This window comes from Pongo pygmaeus, chromosome 20, assembly GCF_028885625.2.
Source record: "Pongo pygmaeus isolate AG05252 chromosome 20, NHGRI_mPonPyg2-v2.0_pri, whole genome shotgun sequence".
NCBI lineage: Eukaryota > Metazoa > Chordata > Mammalia > Primates > Hominidae > Pongo > Pongo pygmaeus.
Window position 1 is genome coordinate 55,903,911 of NC_072393.2, and position 23,594 is coordinate 55,927,504.

Genomic DNA, 23,594 nt, shown 5'->3' on the forward strand with positions numbered 1-23,594 from the left:
CCTCTGCTTCCCTACCTGTGAAATGGAGATACAACTAACAACTACCTTCACAGGGTTCCCATTGTCCTTCCTCCTACCTGGAAACTGACACTCTCTCAACCAGGGTCTCCATCACCGCCTGGTTCTCTGTCCCCCTCTTTCCAGTTCTCTGTCCCCACCCAGCCCGTGTCTGTTCCTTCTGTCTCTGGGTCTCTATCCCCCTCCTCTATTTCTGGTCTTCTGTCTCACCCTGATTCAGCTCTGTCCCCCAAATCTCAGAGTCTCTGACTTATTTTTCCTGAGTCTCTGCCTTTCTACTCTTTAGGTCTCTGCTTCTTTTTTTTTTTTTTTTTTTTGAGATAGAGTCTCACTCTGTCACCAGGCTGGAGTGCAGTGGCACGATCTCGGCTCTCTGCAACCTCCACTTCCCGAGTTCAAGCGATTCTCCTGCCTCAGCCTCCCGAGTAGCTGGGATTACAGGCATGTGCCCCCCTCTGTCTCTGGGTCTCTGTCCTCCTCTCTCTGGGTCTCTGTCCCCTCTCTCTGGTCTTCCTTCCCCTCTCTCTGGGTCTCTGTTCCCCCCTCTCTCTCTGGGCCTCTGTCCCCCTCTCTCTCTGGGCCTCTGTTCCCCTCTCTCTCTGGGCCTCTGTTCCCCTCTCTCTCTGGGCCTCTGTTCCCCCCTCTCTCTCTGGGTCTCTGTCTCCCTCTCTCTCTGGGTCTCTCTCTATCCCCTCTCTCTGGGACTCTGTGTCCTTCTCTCTGTCCGTCCCTGCCTTCTCTCTGGATGCAGCTCAGGTGCTGGGTGCTGGTTCCAGCTCTTGCTGCCCCCCTCACCTCTCCAGCAGGCACCCCAAGGTCATTACTTTTTCCATTTCACAGAGAAGGAACTTGAAGCCGGTTAGAGGCCGACACTCCCCTGCAGCCCCACAGCGAGCTGGCGGCTGTGTCAGACCTCGATCCTGGCTGCCTGGGGCACTTTCTCAGGCTTCACGATCCAGTGGGGGATGTGACTCAGAAATAGCTCTGGTGGGAGGCAAACGGCTGCAAGTGCTGCCTGAGGGACACTCCCCAAGAGAGAGCGGAGAGCTCTTCTGTCTGAGGGAGGAGATGTCTCCCAGACATCCTTCCCAGACCAGACTCTTTGCCCTGTTCTCTGAAGCTCCTCCTCCTTCCCTCGACCCTCGCCCAGCCTCCCCTCTGGCCTCCCTGCCTCAGTCTCTCCCCTCCAAACATCCCCCACTCAGCCCAAGGGAGTCTTGGGGAGAGAAAGGCCTTTTGCATTAGTGACAAAAGCAGCAGCCTTCTTGTCTTGGTCCTGCCTCTTACAACCTCTCCAACCTTGACCTTGTGGAGGTTACTACACCACTGTCTACCTTAGTTGTTTTTTTTTTTTTTTGAGACGGAGTTTTGCTCTTGTTGCCCAGGCTGGAGTGCAATGGCATGACCTCGGTTCGCTGCAACCTCTGCCTCCAAGGTTCAAGTGATTCTTCTGCCTCAGCCTCCCACATAGCTGGGATTACAGTCATGTGCCACCACGTCCGGCTAATTGTATATTTTTCGTAGAGATGGGGTTTCTCCATGTTGATCAGGCTGGTCTGGAATTACCGACCTCAGGTGATCTGCCCGCTTCAGCCTCCCAAACTGCTGGGATTACAGGCATGAGCCACCAAGCCCGGCTTCAAAAATTTTTTAAAAAAATTAGCTGGGTAAAGCCGGGCGCGGTGGCTCATGCCTGTAATCCCAGCAGTTTGGGAGGCTGAGGCAGGCAGATGACAAGGTCAAGAGATCGAGATCATCCTGGCCAACATGGTGAAACCCCGTCTCTACTAAAAATACAAAAATTAGCCGGGCGTGGTGACGCGCACCTGTAGTCCCAGCTACTAGGGAGGCTGAGGCAGGAGAATGGCTTGAACCTGGGAGGTGGAGGTTGCAGTGAGCTGAGATCACACCACTGCACTGCAGCCTGGCAACAGAGCGAGACTCCATCTCCAAAAAAAAAAAAATTAGCTGGGTGTGTGGCATGTGCCTGTAGTTACAGCTACTTGGGAGGCTGAGGTGGGAGGATCACCTGGGCCTGGGGAGGCCAAGGCTGCAGCGAGCCAAGATTGTGCCTGGACTGTCATGCTGTCACTCCAGCCTGGGCAACAGAACAAGACCCAGTCTCAAAAAAAAAAAAAAAAAAGAAAGAAAGAAAAAAATTTGTTTAGCTGGGCACGGTGGTGTACACCTGCAGTCCCAGCTACTTGGGAGGTCAAGGTGGAAAGATCGCTTAAGCCCAAGGGTTTGAGGTTGCAGTGAGCTATTATCATGCCACTGCACTCCAGCCTGGGCAATAGAGTGAGATCCTGTCTCAAAAAAAAAAAAAAAAAAAAAAGAAAAAAGAAAGAAAAAGAGAGGCCAGGTGTGGTGGCTCATGCCCCTAATCCCAGCACTTTGGGAGGCTGAGGCGGGAGGTCATCTGAGGTCAGGAGTTCGAGACCAGCCTGGCCAACATGGTGAAACCCCATCTCTACTAAAAATACAACAATTAGTCAGGTGTGGTGGCGCTCTTGTAATCCCAGCTACTTGGGAGGCTGAGGTGGGAGAATCACTTGAACCCGAGAGGTGGAGTTTGCAGTGAGCCAAGATCGCACCACCGTACTCCAGCCTGGCTACAGAGTGAGACTCCATCTCAAAAAATAAAGAAAGAAAAAGAGATATTTGTTAAAAAGAATAAATGTGGCTGGGCATGGTGTTGCACTCCTGTAATCCCAGCACTTTGGTGGGAGGCTGAGGCCCAAAAATTGCTTGAGTTTAAGACCAGATTGCACAACATTGTGAGATCCTGTCTCTACAAAAATTATTATTATTATTATTATTATTATTATTTTTTACAGACTCTCGCTGTGTCGCCCAGGCTGGAGTGCAGTGGCGTGATCTTGGCTCACTGCAACCTCCGCCTCCCGGGTTCAAGCAATTCTCCTGCCTCAGCCTCTGCAGTAGCTGGGACTACAGGCGCCCGCCACCACAGGCACACACCATCAGGCCCAGCTAATTTTTGTATTTTTAGTAGAGACGGGGTTTCGCCATATTGGCCAGACTGGTCTCGAACTCCTGACCTCATGATCCACCCGCCTCGGCCTCCCAAAATGCTGAGATTATAGGTCACTGCGCCTGGCTTACAAAAATTTTTTTTTAAATCAGCCAGGTGTGTGCCTGTGGTCCCAGCTACTCAGAAGGCTGAGAGGGGAGGATCCTTTGAGCCCAGGAGTTCCAGGCTGCAGTGAGTTGTGATTGCGCCACTGCACTCCAGCCTGGGAGACAGAGCAAGACCCTGCCTTAAAAATAAATAAACAAAAGCTGGGCGTGGTGGCTCACGCCTGTAATCTCAGCACTTTGGGAGGCTGAGGTGGACAGATCACCTGAGGTCCGGAGTTCGAGACCAGCCTGACCAACATGGAGAAACCCTGTCTCTACTAAAAATACAAAATTAGCTGGGTGTGGTGGCACATGCCTGTAATCCCAGCTACTCGGGAGGCTGAGGCAGGAGAATGGCTTGAACCCAGCTGGGAAGCAGAGGTTGCTGTGAGCCAAGATCATGCCATTGCACTCCAGCCTGGGCAACAAGAGCGAAACTCCGTCTCAAAAAATAAATAAATAAATAAATAAAATTTAAAAATAAAGGAACAAATGTATGCATCTCCATTTTACACATGAGGAAACCAGGGCTCCCTGAACATAGAAAGTGCTAGTGAATCTTATCAGCATCATTAAGATCATGGCTATTGTTAGTGTGGTTCTCAGTATCTGGTAGAGCCTGTTTCAGGCCTGGCCCAGAGGAAGCCAGGTGTGGGGTGAGTTAAAGGACCCAGTTGTAACCCTCTATACTTTTGCCAGAAATTCCCTAAATCCCCCTAAATCTTGCTCATCTCTCAGTTTTGCCCCAGATTCTTAGCTGACTCCCCTCAGAGAACTCCTACTCACTCACTAAGGTCCAGTTGCAGGACATCCTCCTCCAGGAAGCTTTCCCTGGTACCCCCCAGCCTGACTTGAGGGGCCCTTCTCTGGGATCTCCTCCGTTAGGGAATTTCTCACCCTAGTCTGTGTCTTTTGCCCCCACCAGACTGGGAGCTCCCCAAGCACAGGGATCTGGCCTGTTTCCTGAGCCCAGCCTCACTGGGGACATTTGGGAGTGACTGTATGAACTGAAGACCACCCAGGCCAGGCACAGTGGCTCTCGCCTGTAATCCCAGCACTGTGGGAGGCCGAGGTGGGAGGATCACTTGAGCCCAGGAGTTTGAGACCATCTTGGGCAACACAGTGAGACTGTCTCTAAAGGAAGAAAAAAAAAAGACCAACTCCCAGATTCATGGCTGGCTGTCAGAGAAGGAGGAGGCAGTTCCCAGTTAGTTCCTCTGGGTCTTGAATGACCAAAACATTCTAACTCCAAATCAAAAACACCCACCCCCGTCCTAAGTATTTGCTACCACCTTGTGGAGGACCTCGGTTTTCCCCAGCGGGTGGTGTGGGGGGCCCTCACCAGGATTTCTGTGATGTCTGCATCATCCGGATCCCAGGGTAGGGTAGGGGAGGCCGGGGGCCCGGCCAGCGTGAGTTGGCCGCTGAGGTCTTCCACTGTGGAGTCTGTCCCCGTGGAGTCAGTGGGCTCCATGGCGGCCAGGTTGAGCAGTGACACATTGGTGCAGGCCGAGGACCGTTTGAGGTTCAGGCACCAGTGCATGGGCTGGTGGGACATCTGGGGCTCCACCCTGCAGAGGAGAAACAGGCAGAAAGGTGGAGAAGCAGCCCCAGGGTGTCTGGGCCCTCCTGTCTTCCTTTCTCCATACCGCACCCCCTGTGACTCCACCCTCACTGTATACAAGTTTCTCCCTTCTCTGTCCCCGCTGCCTACTTTATTCTCCTTCCCCATGCTGCCTACTTTCTTTCTTTTTTTTTTTTGAGACAGTGTCTCACTCTCTTGCCCAGGCTGGAGTGCAGTGGCGCGATCTCGGCTCACTGCAACCTCCGACTCTGGGTCCCAGTTCAAGCAATTCTCCTGCCTCAGCCTCCTGAGTAGCTGGGGTTATAGGTATGTGCCATCACGCCCAGCTAATTTTAGTATTTTTAGTAGAGATGGGGTTTCACCATGTTGGCCAGGCTGGTCTTGAACTCCTGACCTCATGATCCACCTGCCTCGGCCTCCCAAAGTGCCGGGATTACAGGCGTGAGCCACCGTGCCTGACCACCACTGTCTACTTTCTTCTTCTCCTTCCCCGCTGCCTACTTTCTCCTCCCTTCTCTGCCCCCGCCATCTACTTTCTTCTTCATTCACTAGCCTCCCTTCTCCTTCTTCCCTCCCCACTGGCTTTTTCCTCCCTCCATCCATCCCCATTACCTTTTTCCTCTCTACCTCCCTGTGACTTGATGTCTCTTCACTGCTGCCCTCTTTCCTGGCCCTCACTCACTGGCTTTTCCCCCTCCCCTTCCTCCAGCACCCACAGTCGGACTCCTGCTCTGTTGGAGGCAGTGCTGGGCATTAGAACCATCCCTGACAGGGTGCAACAAACCCACCCGTGGAACGACACGGCCTTCTTTTTCTTCGGGATCCCCTTGGCCCGGCTGGTCACCCCCCGGGGAGCCTCTGGGACTAGCTGGGAGCAGCTCTCCACCCCCGTGGGGGTGTCCCCGGCCTCATGGATCTCTTTGGACTGCCAGATCGTCTTCACCACCACGCTCGCCATGGTGTGGGGGTCTGGCTCCCAGGGAGGGGCTCCTTCCTCTGAGACTTCCTACCTACTGTGACCACAGACCCTCAGGATCCACTGTCCCCTCAGCCTGCCTCACAAAGGACCCAACCACTGGGCCCCAGTAAGTGGGGGGCACAGGGTAGGGAGAGATGCTGGCCCAGGTCATTCCCCTAGGGTTCTCAGTGGACTCCTCCTGTTCAGGATTCTAGTTACATGCCCAACGTGCCCCCCGTCTTCAGAGCTCCAGTGGATGGACTCATGCTAGCCTGTAACTTACGATGGGTCGGCTCACGGATTCTTGGGAGAGGTCCAACTTCCCTCCCCCTGAGACTAAGCGTGGGGTCACACAGCCCTGTGCACTTGTACTTGATTCTTCATGTAGCTTCCTGGATTTGACAGTTGGCTGCGGTTTGAGAGACTGTGATCAAAGAGGGCTGAGATCCAGACCCTGACCTGGAGGGTCTCATATTCTATGGGGCGTCAGGGTGGGGGAAAAGGCAATGTACAGGTAGATCAACAAGAGAAAGCTAGATGCGGTGGGCCTCAGGATCAGGGTGGAAAGTGAGGGAGGAGAGGAAGGTGGAGAGTTGAGGCAGGACAGAGGGTGGCATCCCCCTCCCCCGTTTATTTATTTATTATTTTAATACTTTTTTTTTTTTTTTTTTTGAGACAGAGTTTCTCTCTGTCACCCAGGCTGGAGTTCAGTGGCGCGATCTCAGTTCATTGCCACCTCCACCTCCCGAGGTTCAACCGATTCTCCTGCCTCAGCCTCCCCAGTAGCTGGTACTACAGGCGCTGGCCACAATGTCTGGCTAATTTTTGTATTTTTAGTAGAGATGGGGTTTCACCATGTTGGCCAGGTTGGTCTCAAACTCCCGACCTCAAATGGTCCACCCACCTTAGCCTCCCAAAGTGTGGGATTACAGACATGAGCCACCATGCTCCGCCATAATTTTTTTTTTTTTTTTTTAGATGGAGTCTGACTCTGACACCCAGGCTGGAGTGCAGTGGCGTGATCTTGGCTCATTGCAACCTCTACCTCCCAGTTTCAAGCGATTCTCCTGCCTCAGCCTCCTGAGTAGCTGGGACTACAGGTGCCCGCCCCCACACACATCTAATTTTTTTTTTGTACTTTTAGTAGAGACGGGGTTTCACTATGTTGGCCAGGCTAGTCTCCAACTCCTGACCTCGTGATCTGCCCACTTCAGCCTCCTAAAGCGTTGGGATTACAGGTGTGAACCACTGCGCCCCGCCTGCCCAGAATATTTAAAAAATATATGAAACATGTCACAAATTTGCCTGTCGTCTTTGCGCGGGGCCCATGCTAATCTTTTGTGTATCCTTCCAATGTTAATGCATATGCTGTCGAAGCGAGCACTGCCCTGCTATTTAGGGACAGACTTTTCCTGTTCTTGTGACCCTCGATGTCTCTCTTCACACTTCTCAGAAAGACTAGTTCAAACATCACTGCTAAAAGACATTTTAAATGCCGTTATCCCCAGGGAGAAAGTACTTCTTCCTGGTCATGAATGGACTCCAGTTCTTGGAACGCTTAATCTTTCTATAAAAAAGAACTGGCTGGGCGTGGTGGCTCACACCTGTAATCCCAACACTTTGGGAGGCCGAGGCGGGCGGATCACCTGAAGTTAGGAGTTCAAGACAAGCACGGCCAACATAGTGAAACCCTGTCTCTATAAAAATGCAAAAATTAGGTGAGCATGATGACGGGTGCCTGTAATCCCAGCTACTTAGGAGGCTGAGGCAGGAAAATCGCTTTAACTCGGGAGGCAGAGGTTACAATGAGCAGAGATTGAGCCACTGAACTCCAGCCTGGGCGACAGAGCTAGACTCTGTCTCAAAAAAAAAAAAAAAAAAAAAAAGGCCGGGCGCAGTGGCTCATGCCTGTAATCCCAGCACTTTGGGAGGCCGAGGTGGGCGGATCACAAGGTCAGGGGATCGAGACCATCCTGGCTAACACGGTGAAACCCTGTCTCTACTAAAAACACAAAAAATTAGCCAGGCATGGTGGCGTGCGCCTGTAGTCCCAGCTACTCGGGAGGCTGAGGCAGGAGAATGGCGTGAACCCGGGAGGCAGAGGTTGCAGTGAACTGAGATCCCGCCACTGCACTCCAGCCTGGGCGACAGAGCGAGACTCCATCTCAAAAAAAAAAAAGAAAAAAAAAAAAAGAACTTCAAGTTCTGGGATTAATAATTTTTCTTGTGTTTAATGGGGCTGCTTTATGTTCTTCAGGGGCAAACAGCAACGCCCCCCATATTAGAAATGGACTCTCCCTGTGACTAAAACAGCTGAGCAATTTCTGTCCTCCTGGAATCCAAAATGGACTTTCCCAGGCCCCTTTCCTGGAAACCCAAATGGACGCATCCATTGAGCCTGGAAGGTGGGCTCTTCTCAACCTCCTTTCCATCTCCCAGGATTCAGAATGGCCATTCCAAAGGTCCAGGACACACCCCCAAGGTTCATTCCAGGAATGCTTGGCTTCTGAGATTAGAAAAGGCTGATGGGGTGGAGTTTTGTTCCTAGAGGTGACAGAAATGGACTCTTCCAGTTCCCTTTGTCCCAAATTTCTCAATCGCCCGGGGCGTTGGGAGTTCTGGCCGTTTTGCCTTCCCCAGAGCCAGTTTACCAAAGAGCCTCTGGGGAGCTGGGGGTTGGGGATGGAGGCTGGGGCTGGGCCAAAGCAGATTCACCCATTCCTTCCTTTAACAAATGTTGAAACTCTTCAAGGCCAGGTCCCATTCTTGCCCAGAAGGCGTTCCCAGTCTGGAGGAGAGAATCAATTTTGGTTTGATATCTGCTACAATGGAGGCTGCCCGAGAGACACTGTGGTTGGACCAAAAAAAAAAAAAAAAAAAAAAAAAGCAACATGTATTGAAAAGTAAGCCAAGATACGGTTTACATTTATTTCTGCTTTTTTACTTCCAAGCTGTATGGCCCTGGGCAAGTCATTCACCCTCTCGACCTAAGGTTTAACTTCTGCTTAATGGGACTAGCCTTGAATTACTGTTTTTCACTCTGAGATTCTAGGTCTCCTGACAACTCAAGTCCCGACGCGTTGGCTGCAGAGAAGGGGGGAGGGGAGGAAGGCTTCCTAGAAGAGGATTTTAGCAGTCGGGGGTGACAGTGGAGGGAGAAAGGGAACACGGAGACGCTTGCGCAGTAAACACCGCACGCTCTCTTGCCCCGCCCAACCCCTTCTCTGCAGCAGGGAATTGCAGGCGTCGCTCCACCTATCCCAGCCGAGCGGAGTGACACCTCCTCTTCTTTCCTTCTCTACTGATCTTCGCCTTCCGCCCGCCCCACAGCCGCCCAATGGAGGGCTGAAGTAGGACAGATCTCGCCAATGCGCGACGCCTGCGGGGGAGGTCTACCCGTTCATTGGTCCCAGTCAACCTAAGTCCCGCCTCCTAGGCCCTTTCCCCGCCTTCCTTCACGTCTCTCCCTCCCTCCTTGGAGAGCCGCTAGGTCCAATCAGTGTTTGACCTGGCCGCGCGGAGGGGGCGGGCCCATGATACGCAATCGAACCCCGCCCGTCTCTCGGGCAACGCCTCCTCCCCCCCTCCCCGTTCCCAAACGGAAATAGCGGAACACGGGGCCAATCGCAGCGTCGTGCCTTTGCTTAGCAGCCAATGAGAGATGAAGTGGGGAGAAACCCGCCTGTGAGCGGCAGGAGCTCACACCAATGGGCGGCTCAGAGCTCCGGACGGCGGGCGGAGGGGAGGGGCAGGGGGCGGTGCCACGGCCTGCCAGCCCGCCCGCCCGCCCGCCAGCCAGCCCTCCCCGCGGCCGGCTCGGCTCCTTGGCGCTGCCTGGGGTCCTTTCCGCTCGGTCCCCGCTTGCCAGCCCCCGCTGCTCTGTGCCCTGTCCGGCCAGGCCTGGAGCCGACACCACCGCCATCATGCCGGCCGTGTCCAAGGGCGATGGGATGCGGGGGCTCGCGGTGTTCATCTCCGACATCCGGAACTGTGAGCGCGCGGCCGGGGGACACTGGAGACGCGGGGGAGGGGGGAGCGTGAAATTGAGGGGTTTGGGGGTCACAGAGGGACCCGGGGGATCAAGAGCCTCTGCGGCCGTATAGGGAGAGCATAGATGGGCCCCAGGAGGAACTTTAGAATGGGGGGCACCCAGGGGCTTGGGGTGTCATAGAGTGCCTCTTGAGGTGACGACACGGAGTAGCTAGAGGGGTCCGGGAGGGCTTGAAAGGGGAGGAAGCCAGTGAGGTCCCAGGGATGCGAGCATAGAGGTGTCCCCTGGGAAAGACTGAAAAGCTGGGGGATCTTACAAACGATGGGGTCAGAGGGATTCCTAATGTAGAGAAGAAGGGAAAGAAGTGCATGGGGGGGGTGCCCTGTGGAGCGATGGAATGGGAAGAGGCCAGAGGGGACCTGGAGGAAGTGGAATGCCGGAAGCCTAATGGAGCAGGGCTTGAGGTTCTGGGATAGGGGGTGTCATACAGAGGAAAGGGGTTAGATAGGTCACCGAGGCTCCTGGCCAGTGGTATAGAGGAGGCCTGAGAGTGGTTGAAAGTCCACGAGTTTGGGGCAGGGAGATGATGGGAGGGGGAGACTATAAGGACACCCTGGTGAGGGATACAGGGGCTTCAGGGTGGGAGATTGCTTAGAAGACATGGAAGGCAGTGTGGAGGGGGCTAGAGGGGCAGCTGAGGGGAAAGGAGGGACCCAAGGAACACAGAAGAAAAGAGCTGCTGGTGTAAGGTCTTGGGAGAACCTGTGACAGGGAACGGGGGCCTGGAAAGGAGAGGACGTTAGAGTGGGGGATTGGGGAAAGGGTAGAAGAAGGAGCGCCCAGACCTCAAGGAAGGCGTCGGGTTCTGAAGTGCTTGAGGGGTAGAGATCTGGAAAGCTAGGAATAGGGGAAGTCTAATCCCAGAGAGAGGTCAGGGGTCAGGCAGCAGGACAGGCAGAGATCTGAGCCCTTTTCTATTTGACCACAGTAATATGGGGACGGTGGTCCCTGCCAGGAAGAGTTGTCGTGACGATGGGAATCCTGGCGGCAAGTCAGCTCTCAACTCCTGGGAATGGCTGTTGGTGATTGGAGCTGCCAGGAGTCTTCAGAGGCTGTATCCGCATGGGCTCTGGGGTCAGCCAGACTTGGGTTTGCGTTTGAGCACCGCCACTCCCTGGCTGTGTGACCTTGAATGAGGGACTTCACCTCTCGGTTTCCTCATCTGATCGTATCTTCCTGAGGTGCTTGTGACAATGCCCCTCAGGCCTTTCACTCGTTCCAGGCCCCAGATGGAACTTGGCTATTGGTTTTACTCCCTTGGCTCTGTAAAGTACCCAGTGATGGTTGTTGTTTTAGAATTTAACTGTTATGGAAGGATCTGGCATGTAATAGGTGCTCAGGAAACAGGAGGGTGGAAACGGTTGAGTATCAGTTGGAGGAGAAATGATCACTTGTTATGACAAGGGGTGGAGCGATGGGGGTTGTGGAGGAGCTGGGAGCCACTGTTAGCAGATGTGGGCTGCCTCTGTTACCCACCAGCGATGTGACCCTCCACGAGTCGTTTAACCTCTTTCAGGACGTTTTCTTGTCTGCAAACTTCATTCATAACAGTGTCTTGCCTCTGAAGGCTCATTTATTCATTCATTCACTTGACAAATACTTTTTGATTGCTCTAGTGTTGTCCAGGCCCTGTTCTAGGTACTGGGGTGACAATAGTGAACAGAAATTCCTCTTCTTGCTGGGCATGGTGGCTCATGCCTGTAATCCCAGCACTTTGGGGGGCCGAGGCAGGCGGATCACCTGAGGTCAGGAGTTCAAGACCAACCTAGCCAACATGGTGAAACTCTGTCTCTACTAAAAATACAAAAATTAGCCAGGTGTGGTGGTGGGTGCCTGTAATCCCAGCTACTCAGGAGGCTGAGGCAGGATAACTGCTTGAACCCGGGAGGCGGAGGTTGCAGTGAGCCAAGATCACACCATTGCACTCCAGGCTAGGCAACAAGAGTGAAACTCCGTCTCCAAAAATAAAAAAAAGAAAAAGAAACTCCTGTTCTTGGGAGCTCCCTTCTCCGAGGAAGACAGAACATATGCACAGGGAACATCCTGAGATACAACCTCAGGACCTGACTGGTGCCGTGAAGAAAAATAAGGAGAAAATGGTCAGGAGAGGGACTAGGATGGAGAGGGTACTCAGTAGGCCTCGTGAAGGAAGTCATATCTGAGTGGAGCAAGCCCTGTGGATTTTGGAGGAAAGGGGTCCCGGCACAGGGAGGTGCATTCAAAGGTCCTGAGATTGCGGCATGCTTGACATGTGTTCGAGTGAGAGGGAGGTCAGTGTGGCTGGAGCTGAGGGAGTGAAGGGGAGAGAGGGCGGGTGTGGAGGGGAGTGGGAACAGGATCCGGAAAGGCTTTCTGGGCCATGGTGAGCACTTTGGCCTTTGTCTGCGTGAGAATATTTTGAGCAGAGGAGGGATGTGACCGATTGATGTTTTAAAATAATTCCTCTGGCTGCTGTGAGAACAGATTCTAGAGGTAGCCGTGGAAGCAGGGAACCAAATTAGGAGGGTGTTGCAGGCCTCTGGGTGAGAGATGGTGCTGGCTTAACAGGGTGAGAAGGGACTGGTGAGAAGTGGGTTGGTGATACATTTTTTTTTTTTTTCCGAGACAGTCTGTTGCCCAGGTTGGAGTGCAGTGGCATGATCATACCTCACTGCAACCTCCGCCTCCCAGGTTCAAGCAATTCTCATGCCTCAGCCTCCCCTGTAGCTGGGATTACAGGCACCCGCCACCATGCTTGGCTAATTTTTGTATTTTTAGTAGACACAGGGTTTCACCATGTTGGCCAGGCTGGTCTCGAACTCCCAACCTCAAGTGATCTGCCCGCCTTGGCCTCCCAAAGTGCTGGGATTATAGGCGTGAGCCACTGCACACGGCCTGGGATACAATTTGAAGGAAAAACTGTCAGGATTTGCAAAGGGATTTGATGATGGGGGTTGGGGAAGGAAAGAGATTGTCCCGTCACTGCAGGACCCCAGAGAGGAGCCAGAGGACAGAGGGGAGAGGCAGGCTTGGGGCACTGGTAGTAATTTAGCTGCGGGAATTAGGGCTGGAGAATCAGGGGCCTTTTCTTAGCAAGCGTATGTTGAACGGCTGGTATGTCTCAAGAATTGTGTTGAATGCTGGGGACGCTGGTGAACAGGACAGACTTGTCCACACCCCCATGAAGCTCCCAGCCCCGTGGCGGAGAAGGTGCAACATACAAATTGCAATTGTCCTTCACACTAGTACCTGGACACGGATGTTCACAGCAACATTATTCATGATAGCTGGAAAACGGAAATGGGCCAAATGCCCATCAACTGAGAAATAAACAAAGTGTGGTCTATGTAATGGAATATTACCGGGCCTTAAAAAATAATGACGTCCTGCTACGTGCTGCCACAGGGATGGACCTTGAAACCATGACACCAAGTGAAAGAAGCCAGACACAGGAGGCCACGTGTTGTATGATTCCATGTAGATAGAGTATTTCGAATAGGCAAATCCATGGAGACAGAAAGGAGATTAGCGGTTGCCTAGAGTAGGGGCTGGTGGGATGGGGAGTGACTGCTCATGAATGCAGAGGTTCTTTTTTTATTTTTTGAGACGGAGTCTCGCTCTGTCGCCCAGGCTGGAGTGCATTGGGGTGATCTTGGCTTACTGCAACCTCCGCCTCCCAGGTTCAGGCGATTCTCCTGCCTCAGCCTCCTGAATAGCTGGGATTACAGATGTGCGCCACCACGCCTGGCTAATTTTTGTATTTTTAGTAGAGACGGGGTTTTTACATGTTGGTCAGGATGGTCTCGAACTCCTGGCCTCAGGTGATCCACTACCCTAGCCTTCCAAAGTGCTAGGATTACAGGTGTGAGCCACCATGCCCGGCAGCATTCAGAGCTTTTTTTGGGTTCATGAAAAAGCCTACAGCTGGACACGGCACATGCTTGTAGTCCCAGCTACTTGGGAGACTGAGGTAGGAGGATCATTTGAACCCAGGAGTTCGAATCCAGCCCGGGCTACATAGTGAAACCTCATCTCTTAAAAAAAAAAAGAAAAAAAAGAAATGTTCTGGAATTCGATAGTAGTAATGGTTGCACAACATCATGAATGTACTAAAGAACACTGAATTGTTCATTGTAAAAGAGTCAATTTTATGGCATGTGAATTGTATCTCTCTCTTTTTTTTTTTTGTGACAGTCACAAAAATGGCACAATCTTGGCTCACTGCAGCCTCCACTTCCCAGGTTCAAGTGATTCTCCTGCCTCAGCCTCCCGAGTAGCTGGGATTCTAGGCGCCCACCACTATGTCCCGCTAATTTTTGTATTTTTAGTAGAGGTAGGGTTTCACCATGTTGGCCAGGCTGGTCTCGAACTCCTGATCTTGAGTGATCTGCCTGCTTCAGCCTCCCAAAATGCTGGGATTACAGGTGTGAGCCACCGCGCCCGGCCGTATCTCAATTTTTTTTTAAATGGGGAAAGAATTTGCAGCTGTCGTAAGCCCAGTGAGGAAGAGGGCCGTGGTGTTGAGAGCATGGGGGTCCTGTGTGGTCAGCGAGCTCCGGCCTGGCTTTGCTTCACAAGAGATCCTTGGAGCTATGTGGGCAGGAAGTGGGGGAGTTACCTAGGCTGAGGGCAGTGAGAAGAGCTGTGAAGGCAGAGGCGGGGCAAGTGCAAAGGTCCTGACTTCCCGGCGCCATGGCGGGCATCTCTAGTCCCAGCTACTCAGGAGGTGGAGGCAGAAGGATTGCTTGAGGCCAGGAATTTGAGACCAGCCTCGGCAACATAGCAAGACCCCGTCTCTCTTTTTTTTTGAGAGTCTGGCTCTGTCATCCAGGCTGGAGTACAGTGGCGCGATCTCAGCTCGCTGCAACCTCCACCTCCTGGGTTCAAGCTATCCTCCTGCCTCAGCCTCCTAAGTAGCTGGGACTACAGGCGCATGCCATCATGCCCCAGCAAATTTTTTTGTATTTTTCTTAGAGTTTTTTTTTTTTTTTTTGAGATGGAGTCTCGCTCTGTGGCCCAGGCTGGAGTGCAGTGGTGCGATCTCCTCTCACTGCAAGCTCCACCTCCCGGGTTCACGGAGATGGGTTTTTATTATGTTGCCCAGGCTGGTCTCAAATTCCTGGGCTCAAGTGATCTGCCTACCTCGGCCTCCCAAAGTGCTGGGATTACAGGAGTGAGCCTCTGTGCCTGGCCCCCTTCTCTATTTTCAAGAATTCTTTTTTTTTTTGGAGACGGAATCTCACTCTGTCCCCCAGGCTGGAGTGCAGTGGTGCGATCTCAGCTCACTGCAAGCTCTGCCTCCCGGGTGCATGCCATTCTCCTGCCTCAGCCTCCCGAGTAGCTGGGACTACAGGCGCCCGCCAACATGCCCGGCTAATTTTTTGTGGTTTTTTTTAGTAGAGATGGGGTTTCACCGTGTTAGCCAGGATGGTCTCGATCTCCTGACCTTGTGATCTGCCCGTACCGGCCTCCCAAAGTGCTGGGATTACAGGCGTGAGCCACCGCGCCTGGCCCAAGAATTCTTTCTGGAAACAAAAAAAGGCCCTGATGCCCCACTGAGACCCTGAGAAAAGGGCTGTGTGGCTGGTGCAGAGAGGGATGGGATCTGACGCTGGGGAGTGGGCAGAGGCTAGGTCTGTGTTTGTCCTGAGAGCTCTGGCGAAGGTTTCAAGCAGGAGCGAGGGAAGAGAAGGGTGGAGGGATGTGGAGGAGGAGGTGGGGAGAGGCAGGGCTCAGAGAGGAGCAGAGGGAAGAGTGTGGAGCCAGCCTGCAGGAGGATCTGAAGGGCACAGTGGGGCTAGGGGGAAGGGTCTAGAAGGTGAAAGGCAGGCTCTAAGGAGGGCAGGGAGGGCAAATTCTGCAGATAAGGGGGAGAGGTTGAGGCTGGGCCCAGCCTGAGGGTGTGTTCTGTCCTCCTGTCTGCAGCAGGAATACAGCAGAAGTATTATCTCACAGGGAGCAAGGGCTGGGGCTGCCTCCTATCTAGGCAGAGTCTGGCTGGAGTGGGCCTTAGGAGAGTTGGACGAGTGAGCCAATGGGAGCAGGGTGCTGGCTGCACACTGCCCTGAGCTCTTCCATCAGAGCATATCCCACTCCAAATGGTGATCCACTGCAGTGGTGACATCGAGCCCAGGCCCTGGGTCTCACTCCAGCTTTGTCCTCTGTAGGTTCTAGCCCATGGGAGGCCTCAGGAGATGATTGCCAGTTGAATGAATGAATGAATGAATGAATGATGGAACCAGTCTTTCTTGAGTTCCAGCTGGGTGCCAGGAACTGTTCTAGGTGATGGGGCTACAGCAGTGAGCAGAAGTTCCTGCCCTAGGGTGCTCACGTTCTAGAGAGGAGATGGGCCACTACACAGGTGAATATTTTGGGGGCCAGACAGGTGGGAGTAGGTGTTGGTGGAAAATGAGGCAAGGGAAGGGCTTGGGGATGGAGTTAAGGATGATGCTCTTATATAGGCTGGTCAGAGAGTGTCGCTGAAAAGGTGGCATTGGAGCAGAGAATCTAATTAAGTGGGGGAATGGTGCATGCATGACTCTGGAAGAGGGAGCTGCCTGTGCAAAGGCCCTGAGGCAGGATTGTGCTTGTAGTGGAGCAGGGACTTAGAAAAGGAGGAGGAGAGGACGGCTCCTGCCTTGGAGAGAGAGGACAGGAGAACCGGCCAGAGAGGGAACAGGGTAGATGGTGCAGCCCCTTGTGGGCTGCAGTGAGGACTTTACATTTACTTCGAACCTGCTGGGAGCCATGGAAGGGTCTGGAGGAGTGCTGGGGTCTGACTCAAGTTTTCACATGATCCGTCTGGCCTCTGTGAAGAGCACAGGAAGTCAAACAGATTTCAGTTTGGTATCCCTTAAGAACGGGACAGATGCAGGCCTGAGCCCCAGCCCCACCCGTTTCCAGCTGGTTATTGTGTGATGGCTTTGGTCCACAAATCCGCATTCAACACCTCCCCTGTGCCAGGCTGCCCTGGGCCCTGAGAACACTGTGAGGACTGAAGCAGCCGTACATCCCTGGCGTCATGGCACTGGTGTTCCGATCCAGGAGGAAATGAACATGCAAGCCCTTAATATGTAAGGAGGCAACTCAGGCAGGGTCTTGGTGGCCCAAATAGTTTGCCCCGCTGAGCAGGGGGGCTGAGCAGGAGAATGAGAGGGTTTGATTTTGTTATTTACGAAGAATATATTTTCATCACCCAGGAATAGTGATGACCTTGAGAATATGAGTGGTGTAACCCAGCACCAAAATGCAAGCCATATATATGTTGAAATTTTCTTTTCTTTTTTTCTTTTTTTGAGACAGAGTCTTGCTCTGTCCACGCCCGGCATATGTTGAAATTTTCTTGCCACATTACAAAAGCAAAACAGGGGCCAGTTATGGTGGCTCACGCCTGTAATCCCAGCACTTTGGGAGGCCGAGGCAGGCGGATCACGAGGTCAGGAATTTGAGACCAGCCTGGCCAACATGGTGAAACTCCGTCTCTACTAAAAATACACAAATTAGCCGGGCCTCGTGGCACACCTGTAGTCCTAGCCACTCGGGAGGCTGAGGCAGGAGAATCGCTTGAACCCAGGAGGTGGAGGTTGCAGTGAGCCGAGATTGTGTCACTGCACTCCAGCCTGGGTGACAGAGAGAGACTCTCTCAAAAAAAAAAAAAAAAAAAAAAGAAGCAAAGCAAAACAGGCTGAGCACGGCAGCTCACGCCTGTAATCCCAGCACTTTGTGGGGCCGAGGCGGGCAGTTCGGTTGAGCCCAGGAGTTTGAGAACAGCCTGGGCAACAAGATCCTGTCTCTCCCCCATACAAAAAAACTTTTTAAATTAGCCAAGCATGGTGGCATGCACCTGTAGTCCTAGCTTCTTGGGAGGCTGAGATGGGAGGATGGCTTGAGCCCGGGAGGTCGAGGTTGCAATGAGTCAAGATCGCACCACCACACTCCAGCCTGGACAATACAGCAAGACCCTGTCTCCATATATTTTTTTAAAAAGCAAAACAACCAGTGAAATTCATTTTAATATCTTTTCTTTACCCTAGTATATCCAAAATATTATTTCAGTGTGTAATCAGTGTTTTTTGAGATGGAGTCTTGCTGTATGGCCCAGGCTGAGTGCAGTGTCAGGATCTCAGCTCACTGCAACCTCTACCTCCCAGGTTCAAGCGCTTCTCCTGCCTCAGCCTCCCTAGTAGCTGGGACTACAGGCGTGCACCACCATGCCCGGCTAATTTTTGTATTTTTAGTAGATATGGGATTTCGCCATGTTGGCCAGGCTGGTCCCAAACTCCTGACCTCAAGTGATCCACCTGCCTCGGCCTCCCAAAGTGCTGGGATTCCAGGTGTGAGCCTGTGTTACCCAGGCTGGTCTCAGATTCCTGGGCTCAAGTGATCTGCCTGCCTCAGCCTCCCAAAGTGCTGGGATTACAGGCGGGAGGCATTGCACCCAGCCTCCAGAAGGCTTTCTGAGGATTCAGGGCTGTTGGGGCTTGTACAGGAAACACATCAGGTCTTGGTCTCAGGAGAGGAAATGTCCTTGGTCTAGAAGGCTCTGAAGGCCTTTGCGGTGAGATGCTGGGTAATGCCTGTGTTACCTTCATAAATGCACATTAGTCCCTCCAGGGCAGGGCCCAGGTTTGACAGGATGCCTTTGCTGGTAGTAACAGACCCACCCTGATCTGGGGCTTACATGTTTAGGGACGGCGTTATCTCCCCTAACCAGAAGCCCCAAGGTAAGGCAGCTCCCTGGCACAGTCAGCACTTCCCTTGACTCTGCCTTATTCTGCCTGGAGCAAGACGTTGGCCGCCTTTGCACCTGAACACCCCTCACGGCAGCAGCCGCTGGACGGAGCACGGCCTGCCGCTCCCATGGCCACCCCCCAGCACCTCAGGAAACTCTGGAGAGGCTGCGTGGTCTGGCCCCACCTGCTGTGCTCTTCTCCCCGCCCCCACCGCCGCCCGCATCCTCAGACTCTGTGCCTCTTTCATCACCGTCCGCCTGCCTTGCCTCATGCTGTCCTACCTCCAGGCCATTGCACCTGCTGGTCCTCCTGCCCAGAGCGCGCCTCCCCTTGTTTCTGCCTCGTCCATTTCAGCCTCATCTTTTGATCCTCAAATCCCAGCAGCTGTGTACAGAGAAGCCTTCCCCGTCCCCTGCGCCGTTCTCTCAGCGCCGAAATGTGTATACCTCTTTCAGAATACTTGCCGCTGTCCCTGTCTTCCACCACTCCAATCCAGGGATGCCTCGAGAGCAGGGTAGATGTGACTCATCCTTAAGCCTGGCCCCAGAAATCCCACTGTGAATGAGAGAATCCCTTTAAAACTCCCTCACAGGCTTGCTTGCCTCCTGTGACAGTGAGCTCATTCCCTCTGTTGCTGGCCCTGAGTGCTGGGTCATCCTTTCCATGATCCTGGTCTGTCAGAGCTGCCTCAGCCCTTTCCCCAGGCGCCACCCCAGTAGCACCCATACAGTATCCCTGGGCTCCCTGGCCATCACGGGCCTTTAGATCTTTGCAGAGCTGGGCCTCTGCCAGAGCCCTCCCTTTGGGGCCACAACTGCTCCTTTTTTGAAGACCGAGAGCTTTTCTTCTCTCTCTGAATTCTTTGTTTTATAGCAAATTATACCAGTTATGCAGAAGATAGCATCAAATAGATGTGGACCATTTAAAGCCTATTTAAAGGCCGGGCGCAGTGGCTCATGCCTGTAATCCTAGCACTTTACTTTGGGAGGCCGAGGCGGGTGGATCACTTGAGGTCAGAAGTTCGAAACCAGTCTGGTCAACATGGTGAAACCCTGTCTCTACTAAAAATACGGAAAAAAAAAAAAAATAGCTGGGCGTGGTGGTGGGTGCCTGTAATCCCAGCTGCTCAGGAGGCTGAGGTAGGAGAATCACTTGAACCTGGGAGGCGGAGGTTGCAGTGAGCCGAGATGGTGCTATTGCACTGTAGCCTGGGTGACAGAGCGAGACTCTGTCTCAAGAAAAAAAGTAAAAATAAAGCCTATTTAAAGAAAAATAAACATATATATGCATATTTGTGTATACATGTAAATATGTTTTAAATACAATTTAAATAATACTTTAAAAAGAGATTTCCGGCCGGGCGCGGTGGCTCACGCCTGTAATCGCAGCACTTTGGGAGGCTGAGGCGGGTGGATCATCAGGTCAGGAGATTGAGACCACCCTGGCTAACATGGTGAAACCCCGTCTCTACTAAATATACAAAAAATTAGCTGGGCATGGTGGCGGGCGCCTGTAGTCCCAGCTACTTGGGAGGCTGAGGCAGGAGAATGGCGTGAATCTGGGAGGCAGAGCTTGAAGTGAGCAGAGATGGCGCCACTGCACTCCAGCCTGGGCGACAAAGCGAGACTCCATCACACACACAAAAAAAACCAAGAAATTTCCTGGCAGTGAGCGGTGGCCCATGCCTATAATCACAGCACTTTGGGAGGCTGAGGTGGGTAGAGGAGTTGAGACCACCCTGGGCAACATGGCAAAACCCTATCTCTACAAAAAATAGAAAAAAAATTAGCTGAGTGTGGTGGCGCACCTCACAGGCCCAGCTACCTGGGAGGCTGATATGGGAGGGTCACTTGAACCCAAGGGGCCAAAACTGCAGTGAGCTGAGATCACACCGTTGCATTCCAACCTGAGTGAAAGAGTGAGAACCCGTCTCAAAAAAAAGAGAGGAAATCTATATATTATACATATAATAATATGTATTTCTTTAAATGAATACTAAAGAAATATGTAAATATATAAGTACATATGATATATATTTCTTTAAATTTAAAGAATATTTGAAGAATACATATACATGCACATATTTGTGTATATATTTAAATCTTTTGAAGTACAATTGAATGAATACACTCGTGTATTACTTAACGATGGGGATATGTTCTGAGAAATGCATCGTTAGTTGGTTTTGTCATGATGTGAACATCCTGGAGGGTGCTTACACAAATCGAGATGGTATAGCCCACCACTCACTGAGGCTCTGTGGCCCAGCTTGTTGCTGCTGGGCTATAAACCTGCACAGTGGCCAGCCACGGTGGCTTACACCTATAATCCCAGCACTTTGGGAGGCTGAGGCGGGCAGATCACTTGAGGTCAGGAGTTTGAGACCAGCCTGGCCAACGTGGTGAAACCTCGTCTCTACTAAAAATACACTAATTAGCTGGGTGTGGTGACGCATGCCTGTAATCCCAGCTACTCAGGAGGCTGAGGTAGGAGAATCACTTGAACCCAGGAGGCGGAGGTTGCAGTGAGCTGAGATCACGCCATTGCTCTGCAGCCTGGGTGACAAGAGCGAAACTGTGTCTCAAAATAAAACAAAAAAACCTGCACAGCATGGGACTGTCCTGTAGGCAACCGTGACGCAGTATTTATGCATCTAAACATAGAAAAGGTACAGTAGAAATAAGGCATTAGAATCGTATGGAACCACTGCAGTGTGTGCGGTTTGTTGTTGACTGAAATGTTAATATGCGGGGCAGGACTGTATTGAAATAATACATATTATTTAAATTAAGTAATACATATATATTTAAATAACACATATATTCTTTAAATATGTGTATACTCTTTATATATACTATATTTATGGTACGCATATGTATATATACATATTTATGACAAAACCATATATATATATAGGCCAGGCATGGTGGTTCATACCTGTAATCCCAGCACTTTGGGTGGCTGAGGCAAGTGGATCACTTGAAGTCAGGAGTTCGAGATCAGCCTGGGCAACATAGTAAGACCTCATTGCTACAAAAAAAAAAAAAATTAGGGCCGGGCTCAGTGGCTCACGCCTGTAATCCCAACGCTTTGGGAGGCCGAGGTGGGCGGATCACGAGATCAGGAGATTGAGACCGTGCTGGCTAACATGGTGAAACCCCATCTCTACTACAAATACAAAAAATTAGCTAGGGGTGGGTGGCAGGCGCCTGTAGTCCCAGCTACTCGGGAGTCTGAGGCAGGACAATTGCTTGAACCTGGGAGGCGGAGGTTGCAGTGAGCTGAGATTGCGCCACTGCACTCCAGCCTGGGTGACACAGTGAGACTCCGTCTCAGGAAAAATAAAAATAAAAAAAAATTAGTTGAATGTGGTGTTATGCACCTTTAGTCCCAGCGACTTCGGAGGCTGAAGCATGAGAATCACTGAACCTAGGAGGCAGAGGTTGCAGTGAGCCGAGATCGCGCCACTGCACTCCAGCCTGGGCTACAAAAAAAAAAAACAACCAGAAACGGGCAAAATTAATTTTAATAATATGTCTATATAACCCAGTACACCCAAATTATTATTTCAGCATGTGATCAATACTTTATAATTTGTATTGTTTTATTTAGTTGACACACAAGTTCTCACTATGTTGTCCAGGCTGGTCTCCAACTCCTGGGCTCAAGCCATCCTCCTGCCTTGGCCTCCCAAAGTGCTGGGATTACATGCGTGAGCCACCACGCCTAGCCCCTATAATTTTTACTGAAATATTTTACGTTTTTTCTCCACACTGTCTTCTAAATCCCATGTATGTTTGCTGTTGACAGCCCCTCTCAGTTTGGAATGGCCACATTTCAGGATCTCAGGAGCCACTGGCTGGCAACTGCTGTATTGGATGGTGCAGCGCTAGGGTCCCCTTAGCACTGATCAGGAGGTGCTAATAGAGGGGCTTCCTGGAGGAGGTGATATCTGAAGTGAGGCTTATGGGAGCTTCCACAGAAGTTGGGAGCAGGGACAAGACAGGATTTCTAGAGAGAAGGATGGCACATATACTTGCTTTCTCAGTTATTGATTCATTCGTTGAATGCACACCCCACCCTGCTGGGGACTACGCCCTGAAGGATGTGGGTCAGAGCAGATCTCTGCCCCTTAGATAACTAGACATTTATAGAGCACCTGCTGTATGCAGGGCACTGCTCTAGGAGCTCCCTCCTGATGCTTGTAGTCTGAAGTGAGAGGAAGTTCGACAGTGGAGAGAAATAAAATTGAGACATAGTGAAATGTACCAGAGAGGACTTTTTGAAAAATAACTCTTTAAGCAGAATAATAAAGAATTGACTTTAAAGAAGTGAAACGGAACGGCCTTTCAGAGGTGGCAGGAGCCGAGACCCAAATGATGGGAAGATGACAGGGGAGGGGTGGCCCCAGGAAGAGGGCACAGCTTGTGTGAAGGCCCTTGAGGCAAGAGGATGTGCGTGTTCCTGGAGCAAAATGGAGGCCAGGGGGCCTGGATGGACAGTAGGGGTCTGAGGGGTGACACCAGCAGGGTGGCTGTGACAGGGGCAGAGGGCTTGATGGGCCGTGGAGTGGAGCACCCCCAGCTGGCATCACAGAGCCCAGGATATGGAAACACGAGGGAGGCAAGAAAGCCAGAGGGGAGGCTGCTTCACTGACCCGAGCGAGTGAGCTTGGGGTCTGGATGAAGTGGTCACTGTGGAGGTGCTCAGGACACGTTCTGAAGGTCAAGCTAGGAGGAGGAGGCTGGGCACAGTGGCTCATACCTGTAATCCCAGCATTTTGGGAGGCTGAGGTGGGAGGATCGCTGGATCCCAGGAGTTTAAGGTCACAGTGAGCTATGATTGCACCACTGCACTGCAGCCTGGGCGACAGTCTAAGACCCTGTCTCAAAAATAAATTTAAAAGGACGAGGCAGTAGCCTGATTGGTGTGAGGATGTCCAGGTTCTGTTTGGAGGAGAAGAGGGCATGGTGGAACCTGTCAAGGGAGGGATGAAGTCTGGGGTGAGTGGAACAGGGACAGGAGAAGCAGAGAGGGCAGCTGAGAGCATCCAGTCGGATTGTGCTCCGAAGGGGGTGCTGTAGGGCATTGAGGAGCACGGAGGAAACAGAGACCTGGCCTGTAGGATCAGGG

The 23,594-nt window shown here is 52.1% G+C and overlaps 2 protein-coding genes and 1 non-coding gene across 9 annotated transcripts in view; 1 reads left to right on the forward strand and 2 right to left on the reverse strand.

Annotated features, from left to right (window-relative positions):
- The window catches only part of TSKS (testis specific serine kinase substrate), a 56,676-nt gene extending 50,866 nt beyond the window's left edge, over nucleotides 1-5,810 (reverse strand). For 3 of the 5 annotated variants that reach the window (XM_054464801.1, XM_054464800.2, XM_054464799.2), the window contains exons 1-2: nucleotides 5,530-5,790; nucleotides 4,499-4,727 (exon numbers count right to left, since the gene is read on the reverse strand). In XM_054464801.1, coding sequence (XP_054320776.1) covers nucleotides 4,499-4,727; nucleotides 5,530-5,699 — 399 coding nt within the window. In that variant the 5' untranslated portion in view covers nucleotides 5,700-5,790. Of the gene's footprint in view, nucleotides 1-4,498; nucleotides 4,728-5,529 lie in introns of all 5 variants that reach the window. The other 2 variants (XM_054464798.2, XM_054464797.2) reach the window with 2 other exon arrangements.
- Nucleotides 5,811-6,976: 1,166 nt separating this feature from the next.
- LOC129021269 (U6 spliceosomal RNA) lies at nucleotides 6,977-7,083 on the reverse strand. The gene has a single exon (XR_008495999.1). It is a non-coding gene; the product is annotated as a U6 spliceosomal RNA (small nuclear RNA).
- Nucleotides 7,084-9,452: 2,369 nt separating this feature from the next.
- The window catches only part of AP2A1 (adaptor related protein complex 2 subunit alpha 1), a 42,451-nt gene continuing 28,309 nt past the window's right edge, over nucleotides 9,453-23,594 (forward strand). For all 3 annotated transcript variants that reach the window (XM_054464803.2, XM_063657310.1, XM_054464804.2), the window contains exon 1: nucleotides 9,453-9,689. In XM_054464803.2, the coding sequence (XP_054320778.1) occupies nucleotides 9,623-9,689 (67 nt within the window). In that variant the 5' untranslated portion in view covers nucleotides 9,453-9,622. The remainder of the gene's footprint in view (nucleotides 9,690-23,594) is intronic.